At 40.9% G+C, this 17,906-nt stretch overlaps 1 protein-coding gene across 3 annotated transcripts in view; it reads left to right on the forward strand.

Moving 5' to 3' along the window:
* The window catches only part of SYNE3 (spectrin repeat containing nuclear envelope family member 3), a 69,126-nt gene that overhangs the window by 33,665 nt on the left and 17,555 nt on the right, over positions 1-17,906 (forward strand). For 2 of the 3 annotated variants that reach the window (XR_010606248.1, XM_065635252.1), the window contains exons 5-17: positions 1,871-2,032; positions 2,784-3,128; positions 4,256-4,392; positions 6,309-6,456; positions 7,225-7,407; positions 7,676-7,819; positions 8,792-8,926; positions 9,843-10,004; positions 10,726-10,889; positions 11,849-11,972; positions 12,148-12,300; positions 12,973-13,113; positions 14,437-14,475. Coding sequence is in view for 2 of the 3 variants with exons in the window: in XM_065635252.1 (XP_065491324.1) it covers positions 1,871-2,032; positions 2,784-3,128; positions 4,256-4,392; positions 6,309-6,456; positions 7,225-7,407; positions 7,676-7,819; positions 8,792-8,926; positions 9,843-10,004; positions 10,726-10,889; positions 11,849-11,972; positions 12,148-12,300; positions 12,973-13,113; positions 14,437-14,475 (2,037 nt within the window). In the remaining variant the exon portion in view is untranslated. The other variant, XM_065635253.1, reaches the window with a different exon arrangement.

Raw genomic sequence — 17,906 nt, forward strand, 5'->3', positions numbered from 1 at the left:
GCTTTGTTATTCTGACTTGCTCCCTTTGGAGCTTCTGTCAGTGCAACAAGTTAGCCTAATTCCCTGAAATCAAAAAGCTTGGGGTGACTTGTTTCACTTCAATCTTTGGCCCATTTACATTGCTGTCCCTAACTCGAGGTCAAGGTGAGAACCGTTTTACCTGTACACACCTCTGCAGATTTGAGAATCGAGGCAAGGGGATTTAGCAAACAAGTGAGGTGTGCTACTGGATACACCTTGGCCACAGACATCTGTAGTCATAATTCTGCTTTTTGGTCTCATCCAAACCCATGTTTGCATAGGTGGTGCTGTTAAATGTCCTGCTCTAATAAGTGGGCAGCATTTCATCCTCAGTGGGAAGCAGTTGTCCCTTAGCTGTCCCTCTTTCGTCCCAAAGCAAGTCAACTAACTTCAGGAGGGGTACTCTTGATTTGCACAAGTCAGCAGAGATTGCAGAGGCCGTGTGGAAAACACAGACTGGAGAGCGGTGGCTTTGTACTGCACCGTGGGCATAACCTGTCCCAAAGGTGACAGGCAAAGTCCCACAGGGAGCAGCACCCCACAGCACAATGGAGATCCCATGGTGACAGATGCTCATGCCACCCTTCTGCTGGCATGGCTGGAGAAAGACTGACAGGACGGTGATGGCCCACTGCCACCACAGGCAGGTAGACCAGTGTGGAGACATGCCCAAAGCCTCACAGAGACAAGGGAAACGCGGAGGGGACTTTGAAACTCTGCCCACCATTGCAGCTACCACCCCGCTGCTCTCTGTGGAGGACAGCTGGGATCGCGCTCTGCTCAGAGGCACAGGATGTGCCCCATATTATGCAAAATTAAACTCAGCCTGTTGTCTGAGACTGCAAAACCTTTCAAGGGTGCTACAGTCTTGGATGCAAGGATTTGCAATGGATTGCAAAAGGATTTTTTTTTCTAGTGTGACTGTAGTGTACCTCAATTGCTCTCCATGTCAACTGTTGAAGGGCAAGAAAAACTCAGTCTGATTTTGTAGAAAATAAGACTTAGGTTGGATATTATATTAGTGAAACAACAAAACCAGGATTCCTCAGGATTTGTGTAAAAATTTCCCTTAGCAAGGTCTAAACATCTGCTGACAAACAAGGATAATCAGAGCAAATGTGACTCTGCTTTGTGGTGGGGGGTGTCAGGCCGGATCGGTGGGGAGCAACTCATGACATGCAGGCCCTCGTGGGATCAGGGATTGTTGGTTATGGGGTACAGACACAGTAACCTGGAAAATGAAGCCTGCTTCCCATAGGCTTAAGTTTGCTTCCAGGGCCTGCAGTACCACCACAGGATAGTTTGTGACCTGCTGATTGAATAAGTATGAAAGTTCCTGGGCTATGATTTTTAAGGTTATCTTGAAGTTGACAGTCACTTTCTGTACTGCCTATTGAAGTAACGAGCACTTGGAAATAATTTGCATGCCCCTAGCACAGTCTCTCTTACTCTCATTTTGACAGGCAAATTCAATCTGTTGTGTGCTCGTCTTTCTTTTTAACCAGTGTGAGGAACATAACTGCTTGTCTCCCAAAGTCAAAACCAGAAACAGTCTTGTGTCTCTAATGAGAGAATGGGAAGTTTTGGAAAGAGGAGGCTAGAAATTTACCTGAGAGGACCTTGCAGTTTGTCTCCTTGGAGACTGGTCGTTGAGAGCCTGCAGGACAACCCAGATGGGGACAAGCCTTTATGTTCTTCTGGTGTCCTCTTTCTTGAGGTGAACTGTGGAGGCCAACTGCTATCAGGGCTCGCGGAAAGGGGCTCGCGTTCATAAATTCTAGGTTACAGTGTAAAGGAAAAAGAGCCAGATAAGCACTGTCCTCACAGCTTCTGATGTCTCTTGTTACAGCGCAGAGTGAAACTGCTTGAAAAGATAACCAAGGAACATGAGCAGTACAGCGATGATGTCAAACAGTTGCGATCGTGGCTGAATGGTGTGACAGAAAAATTAAACAGCTGCATCGGGGAAGCAACCAAGTCTTCAGCAGAGCACAAGTTAAAGGCACTGAAGGTACTTAAACAATATAATTCTGACAAGGAGCCAGGATTGTGTGTTCTCCATGCCTATATATGTTTCTCAAACCACAAAAGGGTGTACTTGAGAAAAGAATTACACAAACAAATTAAGGTGGTGATTGTAACATGGGCTAGGGGAGAACAGCTGTATCAGGTCCTATTATGTACTGTTAGTACATAATGTTCTCCTGTGTGTAGCATGAGTGACAGGCTGGCCTGCTTTGTTTTTCTTAAAGCCTGATCTCTTGAGGTTCTGTGATTCTTTGAGAATCTTGCCCTTTAAACTTGTTTAAATTAATGATATTTAGTAAACATGATCCAAATAGAGCATGAAGGCTCACAGGTGTTGAGAGTTTAGAGCTGGTGATAAAAATACCAGTTTTGAGAACAGTATCCAGTATTTTGATGCCACTGCTTAAACTGTTCAACGTTAAATCTCTGGAGATCTGATTATTAGTATTTCTTACTGCCTGCAGCTCCTGTTTTCTTTGTCAGGGACCTCAGGTGGCAAACATTTCTGAAAATCAAGGCAATATTTTCAGATTTGTGGCAGATAGTGTTACTCAGAAGGCAGTCAAATGACCAACACTGGCTTCTGGTCACTTGAAAAAAGACATACTTTGAAGTAAGGAGTGAAGAAGGGTATATATACAACCAGGAGAGGTGGTCTTATTTTGCTACTGCTTTCACCTTTTTCTCCAACTTGCCATTCCTGCAGCTAATCTTTATTTAACTTCTTTCTGCAGGAAATTGCCAAAAACATTAAGATTTATGGAAAGAAATTGAAGCACCTTGAAAATCAGTGTGCAGAGGTGATTCAGAATACCTCCCCGCTCGGAGCTGAGAGAATTAAGGATGAGCTTGAAGAGCTAAGAAAGACCTTGGAGAAGTTGAGGCTGCTGAGTAGTGAGGAGAAGGAGAGATTGCTCAAGATCCAACAGACAGAAAGTGCCTATGAGTCCCAAGCCAGACAATTAGAAGCAGAAGTCCAGGAGCTGAAAAAAGATCTACACAGACTAGAAAGTGGCCTGGACCCTGGGGAAGGGGAAAAGAATGAAGATGAGTTTGTAACTCTGTGGAAAAAATGCAATGTGAGTTGTTACCCTTTGTATGCCTAAAACCAGCAGTCATATATTGAACATGTGTAACTACATCCAACAGGTGCCTGCCCCATTGGTTAAAGGTGGTAAGGGAAGAGTGTGAGTGTGTATAAAACAGAGGAAAATGTGAATAGCAACAAGGGAATCAACTATTCTAACTTTATTTCACTCTGCACAGAGGGAGCAAGGTTCGAGGATGTGTTGGAATTTGTGTCTTGAGTTCAAAGAGACCAAATGCAAAAAGATCACAATACCAAGCAAACAACACAATTCACTCTACTTAAAAAGAAGCAGGAATAATAATGCCTCACTGTGTATACAAATACATACATACACACACACAAACAAATACACTTATTTCTGGCGTATTTGGTAAGACTGTTTCTGTTATATCCTTCATCTGTGTAAGCTGGGTACCTGTATTCCTTTACTGTCAAGACACATATTCATTCCTAAGAAGTCCCAGTTTGTAGTAATCCAGCATTTACACCAAAATCAGTCTGTTGCAAAAATCAGTGCAAAGCGTTTGTCACGTATAAAGTAGATAAGTTTATTACTCATTTCCTCTTGAGGGTTGGTTTTGCCTTTATTATCAAAATACCTTTCATTGCTATTTGTATGTCTAGAACTCATCAGGATTAGCGGGGAAAAGCGTATGCAAAAAAGATCGGCGAAATACAGACTGGTTCAATCCAGCTACATTTGCATGTTTTTTTAATTGTTTTGGTTTACCTGCATCACCCTAGAATTAGCATTCTGTATACGTGAGTCTTTGCAAAAGATCTGTTCATGCAAACAGATGCAGTTAAGACTGCTCCAAAAATGCATCTCATCTTACATACTGCAATCAGTGAACTGAAAGTGGGTCTGTTTGTGCATCACTGTGTTTCACACTGCAGAGTCTGGGCAGTGTGAGGAGAGGAGAGGAGAGAGTGCCTGCAGGAACAAAACTGCTCCTGAGAATGTTTTCTGCTTTAGCAAAGTCTGTAATCCTTACAAACACGAAAAAAGGCAGCAGAAAGGGGACTTGTGAATACCTTAAGAGACAGTGTTATCTTCTTCATTTCCTGTGCCAGACACTACATAATGTGTATCTGTTTGTTATTTTTATGATTAAGGCAACGAGAGCAGCTCTGGCTGCCGAAGAGTCCAAGGTTGAGAGGCTGAAGGCACAGCTTAAGGAACTACTACGGTTTTCCAAAGATATGCAGCCACACATTGATAGTGTTGTCTCTGCAATACAGCAGTATCGAAGGTAGTGGGAAGTCTGATTATGCCGGGGGGTGGGGGTAATCTTGTCTTTGACATCGAAGGGATTGACAATGGCCTACAAAAAAAGCGATATGCCATCCAGTTGTAGGTGGCAGGTAGAAAAGAAAGGCTTTTGCTAATTACATCTGCCTCCCCGTTTCAGTAAACCTGTAATTTTAGCCATTTGCTAGGAGCTTTAGGCTGCTGGCCATTTTCAAGGAGTGATCTTGCATCATTAATGTTGTGTATGGTTGAAAGAAAATTAGATTGTTGGCAGCTAATTTGATCTTAGCATTTTATAATAATAATTTATGTATTTTGCTTGCCTTTCATGACAGCAACTAGAAAATCAGGACAGGAGCTGTAGTAGTAAACGGTTCAGAAGAATTATGGCCCTCCCTTGTTGAGTTTGCTGTAGTGACTCATCAGCCTTAGCAATCATTTGGCAGAGTTTATTCCCTTTCTCCTGCCAGCATATATGCATGATTCCTGTTTTCAACTTTCCTGGGGTTGGAAACTCTGAAAGTTTAGCCTCTCCCCACACTTCAGTGTTTCCGTTTCCAGGCTGCCTGGAATCAGGAAGTAAAGGAGCGGGCAGCAAATTTTGCAAACTAGAAGAAAGGATCTTTTTTTAAGGAAAAAGAAAGGTCAGTTTTTTCCCTGTATCCAAGCTTATTTTCCTTGGTCCAGTGCACAGTGTGTTATCCTGCCGGAAGGGTTATAGGTCATTATGGGAAAGGATTTCAGTTTAAAAACTAACAAGTAAACGATGTCGAAAGAGAAGCAGAGAAGGCAAGGGACTTGCCTCTGAGTAGAAAATGGCAGCTGCTCTTTTGCCAGCTTCTCTCCAAAGCTTCTTTGCAAAGTCTGGCAGCTTCATGCTGAGCCTGGCAGGGGCAGCAGAGCAAATGGCAAAGGACATGTAATGTCACAACTTTCTATTTGCGGAGCTTTTGGCCTCTGCAAGCTTGCCTTCCTTTGGCTCCGCAACATCCCAGTGACAGGTAAGACTGTTGTTTCTGTTTTTATAGAAAGGCGGTATTAATCTTGATTGGCATTGCTCTTGCCTGTCTGTCTTGCAAATTTACAGGATACTGTTCCCATATGAACAGTCTGAGCTGCATTCTTCCATATCAAATAAGATTCTGCAAACCGGGAGGTCAGGAAAGCTGGGAAAAACAGGAGGCAGCAGCATGGGGTGTGTCCCGCTAGGCCTTGTTACTCAGCTGTATTTTGGATAAGCCTTTGTAAGAGAAACCTGGATATTTTATGAATGTGTGCTGATTTTTGTGTCTATATATACACACATATATAGCTATGCGTGTATGTGCAAAACTTTTATCAGGATCACCTATATATTAATATAAATACAAGTGGTTCTGCAAAATTTTAAAAATTTATATCTGAAAAAATATGTATTTTCCTCTTTTTATAGGTAGTATAGGGTGATCAAAGATTTCTTAATGTATTTTTTTTTAAGGAACGAAGACTCGAGTCATATGTAAAACAATACAGGCAACTGCAATTAAATTCTAGACACTCTTGGCTTGTTCCTCCTGTCAGTCAGTGAGAATGCTCCGATAATGTGATTCGTTAAATCATGCTGGTGATAGTGGCCAAGAAAGATCACATACATGGGGAGACTGCTGGCTGCTAGAAAAACAAAGTAATTCCTGATACACAGTTGCACGAGAGACAAATGTGTCTTACGGCATCTAAATAAAGTTTTGTCGGGTGTCTCTGACTGACAGAGCAGCTGTCAGTACGCAACACCAGGCTCAGACAGTAAAAAAGACTGAGGCTTTTGTGTTGGATAGAGTTTACACATGAGTATTGTGTTAATTCATGCCTTGATGAATTGGATGTTTGGACTTGGATTTCTTTGTAATCCTTCTCTCGGCTGTCACTTTATCCTTGCAGTGTTATAGGCAAGACATCTAAAATGAGCACTGATACAGAAACCCAGCTGAGAAGACTCTTCCAAAATCCCCTGCAAGATTTTGAACGGTGGAAGCCATCAGTCCAGATGCTTCTGGAGACTCCGGAGCCAGCGCTGGCTCATATTGAGGTAGCAAACCTGTCGCTAAGTTCAGAAACCGATACGGGGTTTGTGTTTGCCCAAGCCTCGCCAGCAGCTGCCTGCATACAGCTGCAGGGCAGCAACTGCTGGAAGGGCCTTCCCAGTGTGGCAGGAAACCCCACAGTATGGAGGTCAAGAGTTAATTCACTGTAGGAGAATGTCTTATTTTCTGCCCTTTGTTTGGTTAACTGGAGTTGTCAACTGAATAGGCTGAATTGAAGTGCTAGATGTCTTTAACAGTGATGGTAGTGTTGTTTAGCATTAGCCCAAATCTTCCTGGATGGGAAGTCTGTCGACTCTGTTAAGAAGTGTGTAGTAATACAGTTTTGGAAGTAAAATGCATGATTTCTGCACGTGCCCAGGAAGGTGTTTGTTACTTTGTCATCCATGTGATCTCCAGAATAAATGTGTCTGTGAACAGGGATGGAGTTTATCCTCGGGATGAGCATTCAAGCTGTCCTTTCTGTTGGTTGTTTAGGCCTCTTCTCTGCACAGACTACTCTTTCCATAGTACAGCTTTCCTCTATTTCTGTTCACAAAATGGATGCAGCCCTGGTGCTTCTAACATTGTCAGGAAGACTTTTCCTTTAACTGGGCCCTGTCCAGGTACCTTATGTTACCCCTTGTTGGCCCAGCATGCTGTTTTTACCTGACCTTGTCATATTGCTTTGGTTGTGTGACTTGTGTGAGAATAATATGGTTATACAATTTTTATTTTTTTGGTATGATTTCACTGGAAGAAATTTTCTCATTTAGGCTGCTCTAGCTGAAAGCTCCCAGTTCAAAGAGAAGTTGATGACATTACAGCTGAAGAAAGATTTGCTCAACAATATCCTTGGTGACAAAAACGCAGTGTCTTTCCTGCAAGAAGTAGCTGAAGCTTCAAAGGAGAGAGAAATTCTACACAAGAGTCTGCTGCAAAGCAAGAGCAAACTCCAGGTGAGCTTCAAAGCCCATATACACTCCATGCCTGTGGCAAAGACGTTGGTCAGTCTTTTACTAAGCCAGTTTTATAGATGTAAATTTAGTCCTAACCAGCTGCGCCAAATCCCTTTTTCTAGGTTGATCAAATATTCGAATAAATTTGTGATCTGTTGCATAGTGTAGCTTGGTGTTTGTTCTGAATGTGAAATGGACATTGACGAAAGATAATGCCAAGAGATGTATATTGAATGCTGGATTTTTTTTCTTCTCTTTCTCCATCCAGAATTTGATATCGCAACTTAAGGACTTTGATGCTGGTTTCGCACCTTTGCAGAAGAAATTATCTGCCATCAAAGCCAAATTAGATCTAGAGGAGGAGGCACGGCCTGACCTCTTGGGTAAAAAGACACAACTCCAGAGACTCCAGGTACATTACAGTAATGTTTGACCATCATATCCTCAGCTAATTGTTGTCCTGTTTATTCATATTTTATTAGCATTAGGAATTCAGTACCTTGCTCCTTCAATTGATTGTGTGTTAGGTAATTTCATTTGGTCCAGTTTATAGCATGGAGTAGATGAAATTGAAGCAATGCAGCTGAAGAACTGGCAAACTAGACTTAAGGGAAGGAACAAGCAGCTGGAAGCTGTTGATGCCACACCTTCTTGGTCTAGTTTTATTGCTCAAGAAAATGCATCCTGATCCTTCCTACTGCACAAGATAACCTGAAGCAATCTAACTCCCTCCAAAAGCAGGGAGTTCCCATTGTCCCACCTCCTTCTGCATCTCCCGCTTCCCACTCTTTACCTTGTTACACCCTTGACACATGCTGGATTTAGTCCACAGGCTAATTCAGCTGGCCAAGACAAATAAAAATAATCAACAGAGAATAATGTCCATTTTCCAGTTGGTTAGTGTTTTGAACTGGTTCAGCAAAGGGTGCAACATGCAGCAGCACCTGCTCAAGGCACACAGTGGGACTGCATAGCTGGGAGAGGGGAGAGAAGAACAGGAGGGGAAGAGACAGGGGATGTGACTCTTCCTTTTTGCCGTGGTGAGCTGTGTGGTGCCACTTCACCCTTGGTGACCAAGGAGTGTCATCACCATAGTTCCTTGCAGTACTTAGCTAATTATACCATGTCTCCCCTGGCAACTTCTCAGCAACTTGTCTTATTTGCTATCAACTAGTAACATGTAGGAATGTCCAATCATTTATTTCAGGAACATTTACTTCTAGATATCAAAAAAATTAAAAATTGACGGTGGTTGGTCCTTTTTTTTTTTTTTTTCTTTTTTCCCCTCACACTATCAGATGAAACTAGTTTTAGTGTATGTTTTGTGGAGGTCCATGCCACATCTAGCACATTACCCACATGGAACCTGTCTTTTCCTCGGCAGATAATCCAAGATGACTTGGCAGACCTTGCAATTCAAATGGAGGAGGTAGAGAAGCTTGTTCAGTCAAATACTGCACACAGGCATGAAATGAACCAACTTTCATCTGACACTCAGGCCCTGAAGAGATCACTGGAGGTAACAGAAGGGGTTTTAGTTGCCTGAGGAGTTGTCAGTTGCCACTACTTAAAAATATTTTAAAAGTCTCTGAGCATATGAGATTATATGCTTTGAGCAACAGATATTTTAATTTCAGGGGAAGAAGGCACTGAATTCTTATGACTTTGATAAGTCTTCCAGGATTCTCTGATTACCTGTAATTTCCCTTTGGGATAGGATACCATCCACACAGACTTTATATGTATCTAAATTATTTATGAAATGGTCCTGAGATTTCTGACCAGAAGACTTCATAGTTATATTATCATGGAGGTGCTTGGACTTCTTCACAGTTTCCTTCGTGATATAAAAGTTAATCAGAGAAGAGTGTTGCAATTGCATAATTACTTGATTGAGGTATTTTGTAGCTTGTAAACATAGCTATAAAAGGACTTTCCAAAGCAGTCTCAGAAGAAGGCCTTAACAAATTACCTTAGTTATGCAGGTCCCCGTAAAAATACGTATGATAAAGTGTTACCCAAATATGTACTGTGGAATTCTAGTTTCAATCCCAATAATCTCATTTATCACTGAACTGGACTTTTGCCAGAAAAAAAAAAAGTATGTACAGTCATTTCTGATTCAGGGAGTATAAGATGTATTTAATATTCACTGGGGTATAAAAAAAACCCCAACAAGTTCTTTATTCTGTTTCAGTCAAAAAGGAAGGAAGCTATTCTAGTGTTTAATGCCCCCCCATGTGGTTGAATTTAGGCCTGCAGGAGCTTATAGGTGTTTTCTATGCCTCCGATGTTAAGTTTTTTGTGTCTCATTAACAGCTGTTTTTCTTCCTTTTTGCCCCTGAGATTCTGTGCCAGTAGTCACGGTGTTAGCTCCAGTAATGAAATGGCTTTTTGTCTGTGTTTAGTTGCTGACATATTTTTATCATTTATAGATGATGATACAGCAGAGTGAAGAGCACCTTCAGAAGCGTTTGGCATATAATGACAGACTCTCTGACCTCCAGCAGTGGATCGCAGCAGCCACGGAGAAGATTGACTCCTATCAGGGAGCTGATGGAGAGGAGAACACAGAGGGCAGGATGGCAGACCTCGAGGTGAGAAAAATCTCTTGGTGTAAGATGTTAATTATTCATTTTGCACCATTCAGACATTAAGGGCAGTGGTCTTCTAGCAAGGGTTTCCAGGCTGGGGAGGGTAATGATGGTTCAATCCTCCTGAGATAACGGTTGGTTGCTGCTGCCTCACTGCTTTGCCTTATACTGTGGGATGTGGAGCTAGGTAAAAGACAAGTACAGTGAAAAATGGCTGAAGCACTGTTGAGATGGATAAAGCATTATCAGAGGATAAGTGGTTTTAAAAAGAACTCTCTGGACAATACCTACTTTTGGCCGCATGTATGCATTGATGCATTGAACATTATGACCCTGTTAGCTAACCTTATACTGCATTGAACTAAGCTGTTCCACAGCTGTTGGCTTATCCCTGTGTAGCAGTATTTTGCATGCTAGATTCACTCTGGCAGGTTACTTCAGCTGGCAGCTTTTTCTTCATGTGGGAAACCAAGATATCTCATGGGAAGGGAAGGCTACAGAAGGGATGCATTGACAGTTTGTGCCCTTTAAGTTTTCCCATCAGCTCTTTGACCTATGTTGGCTCTTTGCAAGAATCCACAGCATATTTTTTTTCCCGCTAGGTATGTTCTAGCTAGTGCCAACAGAACCAGCATAGTCCTGGACTGAGCATGGCCTTCAGTCTGACATAGCCTCTGCTTTACCCAGGATACCTAGAAGTAACTGTAAGGGCTGTACGTTTCAGAGATGGCTAGCTGAGTTTCCAGATAAGGAGATCCAGCTGTACATTGTGGAAGCTCATGGCCAGCTGGTCATGGAGAATTCTTCTCCAGAGGAGATTGCCCATGTCCAGGCAGAGCTGGATCAGCTGAATGAGTCGTGGAGGTCACTGAAGGAGATGGCAACTGGGTAAGTGTTCGTGTATGTCTCCCTCCTGTCCTTTCAAGGGGATGCTCTTTACTGCTGTATGACCAAACACACTTGATGCCTTATGCTCTGTGCTGTGAAAGTAAATAGCTGTGTTACAATGCTAGGAGCAAGGTGAGATTTTGTTTAATCTTAACTGGAGATCATTACTTTCAAGGAAACTATTTTAAAGAATCCAGAGACAAGAGCAGTCTATGAAGCTGCCTTGACCTCATGCTTGGAGCAGGCAGTGTCTCCTTAAGATCTGGCTCAGCCCTGTACTGCCAGTCCCTATCAGAGGAAAGAGGACATAGACTGGGGGAGTTCTAAAGTTCTGCCTCACCTTCCTGTTCTCCTCACTGTCTGATCTGGAGATATCTCCAAGGAAGCTATCTCTGCACAGAGATTTGTGCCTTTTGAAAACTTGCAAGAGTATAAACAGAGCTAAAATCCTCTCTTATCTGGCAAATGTAGACTTAATTTATTTTGCCCTCACTGTGAAGAGTCAGACTGCTGCTCATATTTGCTAGTCTGTATTAAAATGTAATACTGTGCTACATGTATGAGTATATTCATGCAGTGTCAAAACAGGCATATAAATGGACTCACTAAATTGAGGAAGGCTTGATTGTACTGCTTGTACTATTTACCTGACTGGAAGATAAGTTGTCAAAGTAGTATTTTCTTTGGTCCCTCAGTCCTCTGAATAAAAGAAAACAAAACATGTGGAAATGTTGGAACTAGAGGACTGGTGCTCCTTTGAGACACTCCTGTCTTGATCTTTTGTTAAAAAGATGTTGGAAATAACTTAATTAGTAATAGTACTATTCATAGTAATAATAATATTATTATAATAATAGCGCTGTTTCACCAGAGGTGTCCTCTATAGCCTTGGTCAAAATGTGGATGTCTCATCATTACATATTTTACTGCACTGATGTCTCTGGTTTTGTGTTTTCAAGTCTTCTCAAAAAGTGGCAGTTAAATAGACCAATGACTGATAAGAAGAAAATAGCCTTTATGGACAGGAGATGGATGTCTGGACCTGCGTTCCGTCTTTTAGATGAAGATCCCAACCATAAGCAGGTGAGAGATGAACTCTGTATCTGCCTTCATATCAGCTTCACAAGAACAAATTTATTGGCTTAACTTGATATTACGGGTTACAAAGTTGGAGGTTAGGATCTTGAAATCAGGCCTCCAGAGGGAGCATCTGATATAACAATAAGGGCTTTTTTGTTCATGTTGTTCTGTAACCTAGGAGACAATAGAAGGGCAAAATACGAGCAGCCACTTGAAGCTCCTACGTGACTTTGAAGAGTGGTTACAAGGAGAAAACACCAAACTGACCGAAATTCTTGCTGGGACTTCATCTTCCACAGAGGAAATTCAAGCACGCCAGACTAAACTGGAGGTTAGTTTTCAGGGGATGAAGATAGAGGCAAAGATTGCAAAGTGCAAAATCTTTCAGAATTTAAAACAAACCAACCCAACCTCCCCCCTCACACACACCCAACCGACAACAACAACAAAAAAATCCAACAAAACCCACAAAATAAACAGGCAAAAAAATCCCCAAAACAAAAAAAACCCCAAACCCTCAAACACTACACTCTTCTTTAGCAGACTCTAGAGTAGATGAAGTTCAGGAATTTAGGACAAGTATTTCACCCCTTCTACTAAGAAAGATCTGCTAGTGTCAGACTGGTAGAAGAAAGGGGAGCAGCCTGGCATCTGGCTGTTGGATTGGGCATTTCTGATGTGGTATGGCAAAAGTGTCCAATAAAAGAATTTGATTAAAACCTGGTATTTGGCCTCTTTATCTTTCTGTTGAAGGTAGCCAGATGCAATGACAACCAATGCTGTAAGAAATTAAACACACAGAAATATCCAAGGCCACAGGAGTCCTGCAGATGAGTGGACCCTTTTATGTCATTTCAGGCCAAAAAGCAATAACAAAATTAAATGTGCTATTCCAGAATACCCAGTAGTTTGACTTAGTACCGCTGTTCTTTTGAATGCTAGGTTTAAAAAGTGGGGCTTTCTTGAATTCTGTGTTTCTGTTGACCTTGTCTTTTGCCTGCAGGAGCTGCAATCTCACGTGCCTGATCGTGAGCGTCTCTTTGAGGACCTTCGTTATTTTTATCCTGACAGTGGAGATATGGCGGACCTGTGTTGTCAATGGACGCTCTACAAATCTAAACTGAAAGCGTCCATGAGTTCACTGGTAGGTGACAGCACTCAGTTCATAGTCGCCGATCTCTGCCGTTGCTCTTTTAGGTTGCTTCACATTGCTAGTCATAATTCAGCAGTACATCTGTGTGTCTGCTTAATTAAAACCTCCCTTAGTAAATGGCATCGAAGACAGAACAAACATAGCCATGGATAAATTATATTTAAGTTATGTAATAATTTATATATAATTTATATAATAATAAATTGTATATGTAACAAACATAGCAATATATGTATAAATATAAATATTGTATTAAAATAAGAGTTGTTATCCTTTTCCTTTTGTAAGGACTGCTCAGAATATTTCTCAAAACAGAAGGTTCAAAACAGAACTACAACTGGCTTTTGTCAAAGCCGCACTCAGGGACTGTGAGATGTTCATGTGTGTGAATATTTTGGATGTATACCTAGTTCTGGGCACAAGGATTTCTAGGCCCGTGCCCTTTCTTCATGCAACATTCTCCAGTAAACTATTTTTTAACAGTTCCCGCAGCAAGAACATGTTTACTGTTCATTATTTGTGTCTCCTGGCGTGGCACAATGGTCAGAATAGCCACTGACTGAACTGACTCAGAAAGTATCCATGCACAGAAGAACCTAGTCCTTTTGAAATCATCTTTACAAGATAAGGATTTGGAATGAAATAAAGAGGAGGCATTTCAATGCAAGAACCAAATAATTAAAGAAGTTACCAAGTTGTTATATATATGACATGCTAAGGATGAGAGAATTCACCCCCGTATATAAGATATTCCATGTCATGCTAAAGAAATTCCCATGTTCTTAGCGTAAACATGCGTAATTAAGAATTTTTTCTAGCTTAACTACTTACTTTGTGTTCAACTTCAAGATACCTTAATCAGAGGATTAGACTTTACAGGTGTGCATTTGGTCTATGCAAGTGCTTTGGAAGGTATCTGAACTCGAACACCTAAAATTTGAGGCACCTGAAAATTTTCTTCAAATTCAAAGCTTACTTGGAATATAAATCTTTTAAAGTGCATGGAAGGTAAAGAGCATATTTCTAAGAATTGTTTGCCATTGATTGTAATGAGTTATGCTTCGTTGACCAAAACTTTGTGTAAGCATAAATACAGTCAATAGGTGTCAGTAAAGTCAAAGCTATTGCTGGGAGAACTGCTCATCGGATTCAAATGGTCAAGAACCTGAAAACATTTTGGTTTTCTGCCTAATGTCTGTTAAAAAGCTCATTTTAAAAAAATCTCCTGCTGGTTCACTCTCTCCAGGTGACTGTGAATTTGAAAGAATAACTTCATGCTGCCTTTTTTTTTTTATTCCCTCTCGTTTGAAACAGAGTCCTGGATCTTTGGAAGAACCAGACAGATTCAGAAAGGTATGATGGTTTCCTATCATGAAGCTAAAAACTGTTTCATCAGACATTTTGCAGATAATTATTTTAAACTAAACTTTTCTAAAGATTCCTGAGATTAATTGGCTTATTAAGAGCCTCTCTTAAAGGAGTTTATTTTCTCCAGTATTTAAAAGGAAAAATATTACAGAGTTTTTACTCTTATGTTTGCTGTATCTCTATAAACTAAATATCCATCTCCTGGGAGAGTAAGATAACTCAGTTTTTATACATTTACATGCTATATGAACTTAGTTCATTTTTCAAAAGAGACTAAGAGCCCAAATCTCTCTCACTAAAGCAGTTAGGGGCCAAGTGCCTAAAATAATTTTGAAAATGGGACTTCTAATTCTTTAGACACTTCTGAAAAAATGTCTTTGGATCATTCAGCCCACCTTCTTTCTAATGCAGAAAAACAGAGAAAGTCAAGAGATTTGTGTAATGTTATTAGACTAATCCTTATTCTAAGCAGCAGAATTCCTTCTGTGAAGGATTTTCTTTTGGAAGTGATGACATAAGAAATAGAAACAGTACAGGGGACGATAAGGAGAAGCTTAAAGAAAACAAAATGCTGCCAGTTTCTTATTAAACCCCAGCAGCATTTTTGATCCCATTTTCATAAAGTCAGCAAGTTTTTCTGTTGACCTGAGCAGTGTTGAACTGAGACTTTTCTCTCTGTCACAATTTGCTTTGTTTATAGACACTGTTAGATTCTACTTTGTACTGTCATCTCACTTTCCATTTATTTTCAGAAGGAGTAGAATAAGGCTTTCGTTGCCCAAAACAAAGTAGAGTGAATGAATAACGTGTTACAGGAGCATAATCCCATAATCTTCTTAAGCTAAATCAGACCCTTGATTTCTTCTGTTGCAACATCTCTTTAGAAGAGACCAATATTTAACGGGTGCAGTACAGTGCACTTCTAGTATGGCCAGAAATCAAGACTTTCCTCATTCCTATGATATATTCCTCTGGTACTCAAGTGTGGAGTAGCATCTCCGATATTTTTCCCCAGTGAAATACCGACCAATTTAAGGTAGTTTTCATATATCCCCTGAATAGTTTTGGCCTTAGTTCAGCCTTCCTGAAAACCCCCAAAGAGTTTCTGTTCTTGCCTGTCTCACTCAGAATTAATTGTTTGGTACTGTTGGTCAGCCAGTAAGGTCACCAGAATTTTTCAGGCTGGAAAAACAATATTACATTTTAATACTTGGTGTGGAGTCAGCCAAACATTTAGTAGTGCTGCTTTTCCCTAGAAGAGGCCTAAAGGGGTATTCCAGAAGACCGACCAGTTCTCTGCTTTTGGGTCATTTGTAGGGGAAAATAAAAGAAAACAAAAGCTTTAGGCACTGCACAATTAGATATAATTTTTTAATTCATCTGTCCCACCTGCTTTGGGTTAGGTGCCATTTATTCCTCCTTAACTTCTCCTAAGGAGACTAAAGTCTGCAGTTAATTTTCAAGGATACTGGAATAACATAATGGCAGGCAGCAAACATTTGTCAATTAGGCCTACAGCAAGAACACAAAAAAAGCATTCTATGAGTTTTTAATAGCTACTGAACACAAACAAAGATAAGCAGCTCCGGTTGGGAAGGAACGAAGAACTGAAATGCCTCCTGAGTGTGAAGGAAACGGTTCCCATTGCACCAACAAGGGATCTGCCGTTTCCCTTCGGCCAGTACAAATGTTGCAGTAACTTACACCTTGCTCACTTCAGTGGGATTTTGCTGACTTCAGAGCATTCATTGTGTATTTAAACAGGGTCACTACGGTGAGAATCCAAGTGCTGTAAGCAGAGATGGCTTTTTCATTCAGGCTAAGGCTTTTATCAGGGTGTGAGCCTTTGTTGCTATGAGATTGTTGAACACTGCTTAAGAGAACCAGAAAATTGTGTTGATCCCTTTTGGGTGAATCGCTGTTCAGGCTGAGAGAAGAGGAAAAGCAAACCAACTGCAGAATTCATGGCTTTGCAGTTTATTTTCAGTTCACATTTAACACCTAAAGTATGGATAGAAATGAAAGAAAGATTAGGCAAAATATGTTTGTATGTTTTGAATATCCTTTCACAACCATGGTGAAGGAAACCAAGTACCCTGAGAGAATGGCTGATCTAGGGAGTTAATACCTGCAGAAAGTCCACGTGGTTGGGGGCTGCATCACTGTATTTGCAACATCCAGGGAGCCTGCAGGCAATGGGATTAGGTTGTCTCTTAATTTGTCAGCTCCCTCACACAAAATCAGCAGAGGTGGCAGAATTTTGGCTATTTTTGGACTGATCTCTGCTTTCTGCAACATGAGGTCCCCAGTGACTCTGCTTGTCTCTCCTGTTTGAGCTGTGAATATTTTGCAGCAGCAGCAGATCAACCTGGAGAAAAGGAAGATCCAGCTGCAGCCAGTCTCATTTCATTGCCTTCTGGTTTTATTCTGTTTCTAGCCTGCATGGCCAAATGTTGGGCAGAATAGAGCCTGCTCCATCTATATTAATGTGCTGTTTTTCTGATCATTCATCCTTTACTGAGGACATGCCTCTAGCCACTGGTGCCCTTAGGAACAGTACGGGCTAATGATTGAGATGTGAGTGACTTCTTGTTGATTAACAAAAAACAGTTGCAGGAAATTGCACTGGCTGCAGTGAATTTTTAGCAGGTGCCAGTGACAGGGCAATGTGGATGGATATTTCTGCAGGGCACCCAGCACACCCAAGGACACAATCGAGCAAATATTCAATAATAACTATGATAAATGTTACTTTCAAAGGTTGGCTCCCAGCTACCTGAAAATATTCCTTGAGCACTCTTGGCATAAATAGGAAGTCAAAGGCTCATTATTTACAGGTCTAGGTAGCACCGTCTGATTTATTTTCTCAAGTGCTCAGAGTAATAACACTTCTTTGCTAAACAAATGATTCTGGCTTTATTGTTTGTACAAACAAAATAATTAGGATTCATTACATCAGTGGTCAGCTAATTGCTTCCTTTGAGATTCTACTAAGAGTAATCTCCTGTAACACACAGACAGAAGCAACTTGTAATTTAATCTTATTTAGAGACACCATTGATCTGGAGTCAATCAAATTAATGCAGTCATTCAGGAAACTGTGCGAAACAAGAACTGCCACAGCTTGCCAGGAGGAAAACAGTAATGTGCTCTGCTCTGCCCAAGTGCAGATATGACAGGAATTCTTCATGGCTGAAAGTCACTTTACAGACACTCTCAGCACTATGTATACATGCCCATGTTAGTGATGCTTCTCTATTGGAGGTATGTGGCCCATTTGTTTTCCTGAAGTGCTGTTGTATATTAGCCACTTGAAATCTGTACAATTACATTCTTAGTCAAATGGAAAAGACTAATTAAAACGTATCTTTCCCTCAGTTTACAATATCTCTTTCAGAGATATAGATAATATCTCA

The sequence above is a fragment of the Caloenas nicobarica genome, chromosome 5 (genome assembly GCF_036013445.1).
Source record: "Caloenas nicobarica isolate bCalNic1 chromosome 5, bCalNic1.hap1, whole genome shotgun sequence".
NCBI lineage: Eukaryota > Metazoa > Chordata > Aves > Columbiformes > Columbidae > Caloenas > Caloenas nicobarica.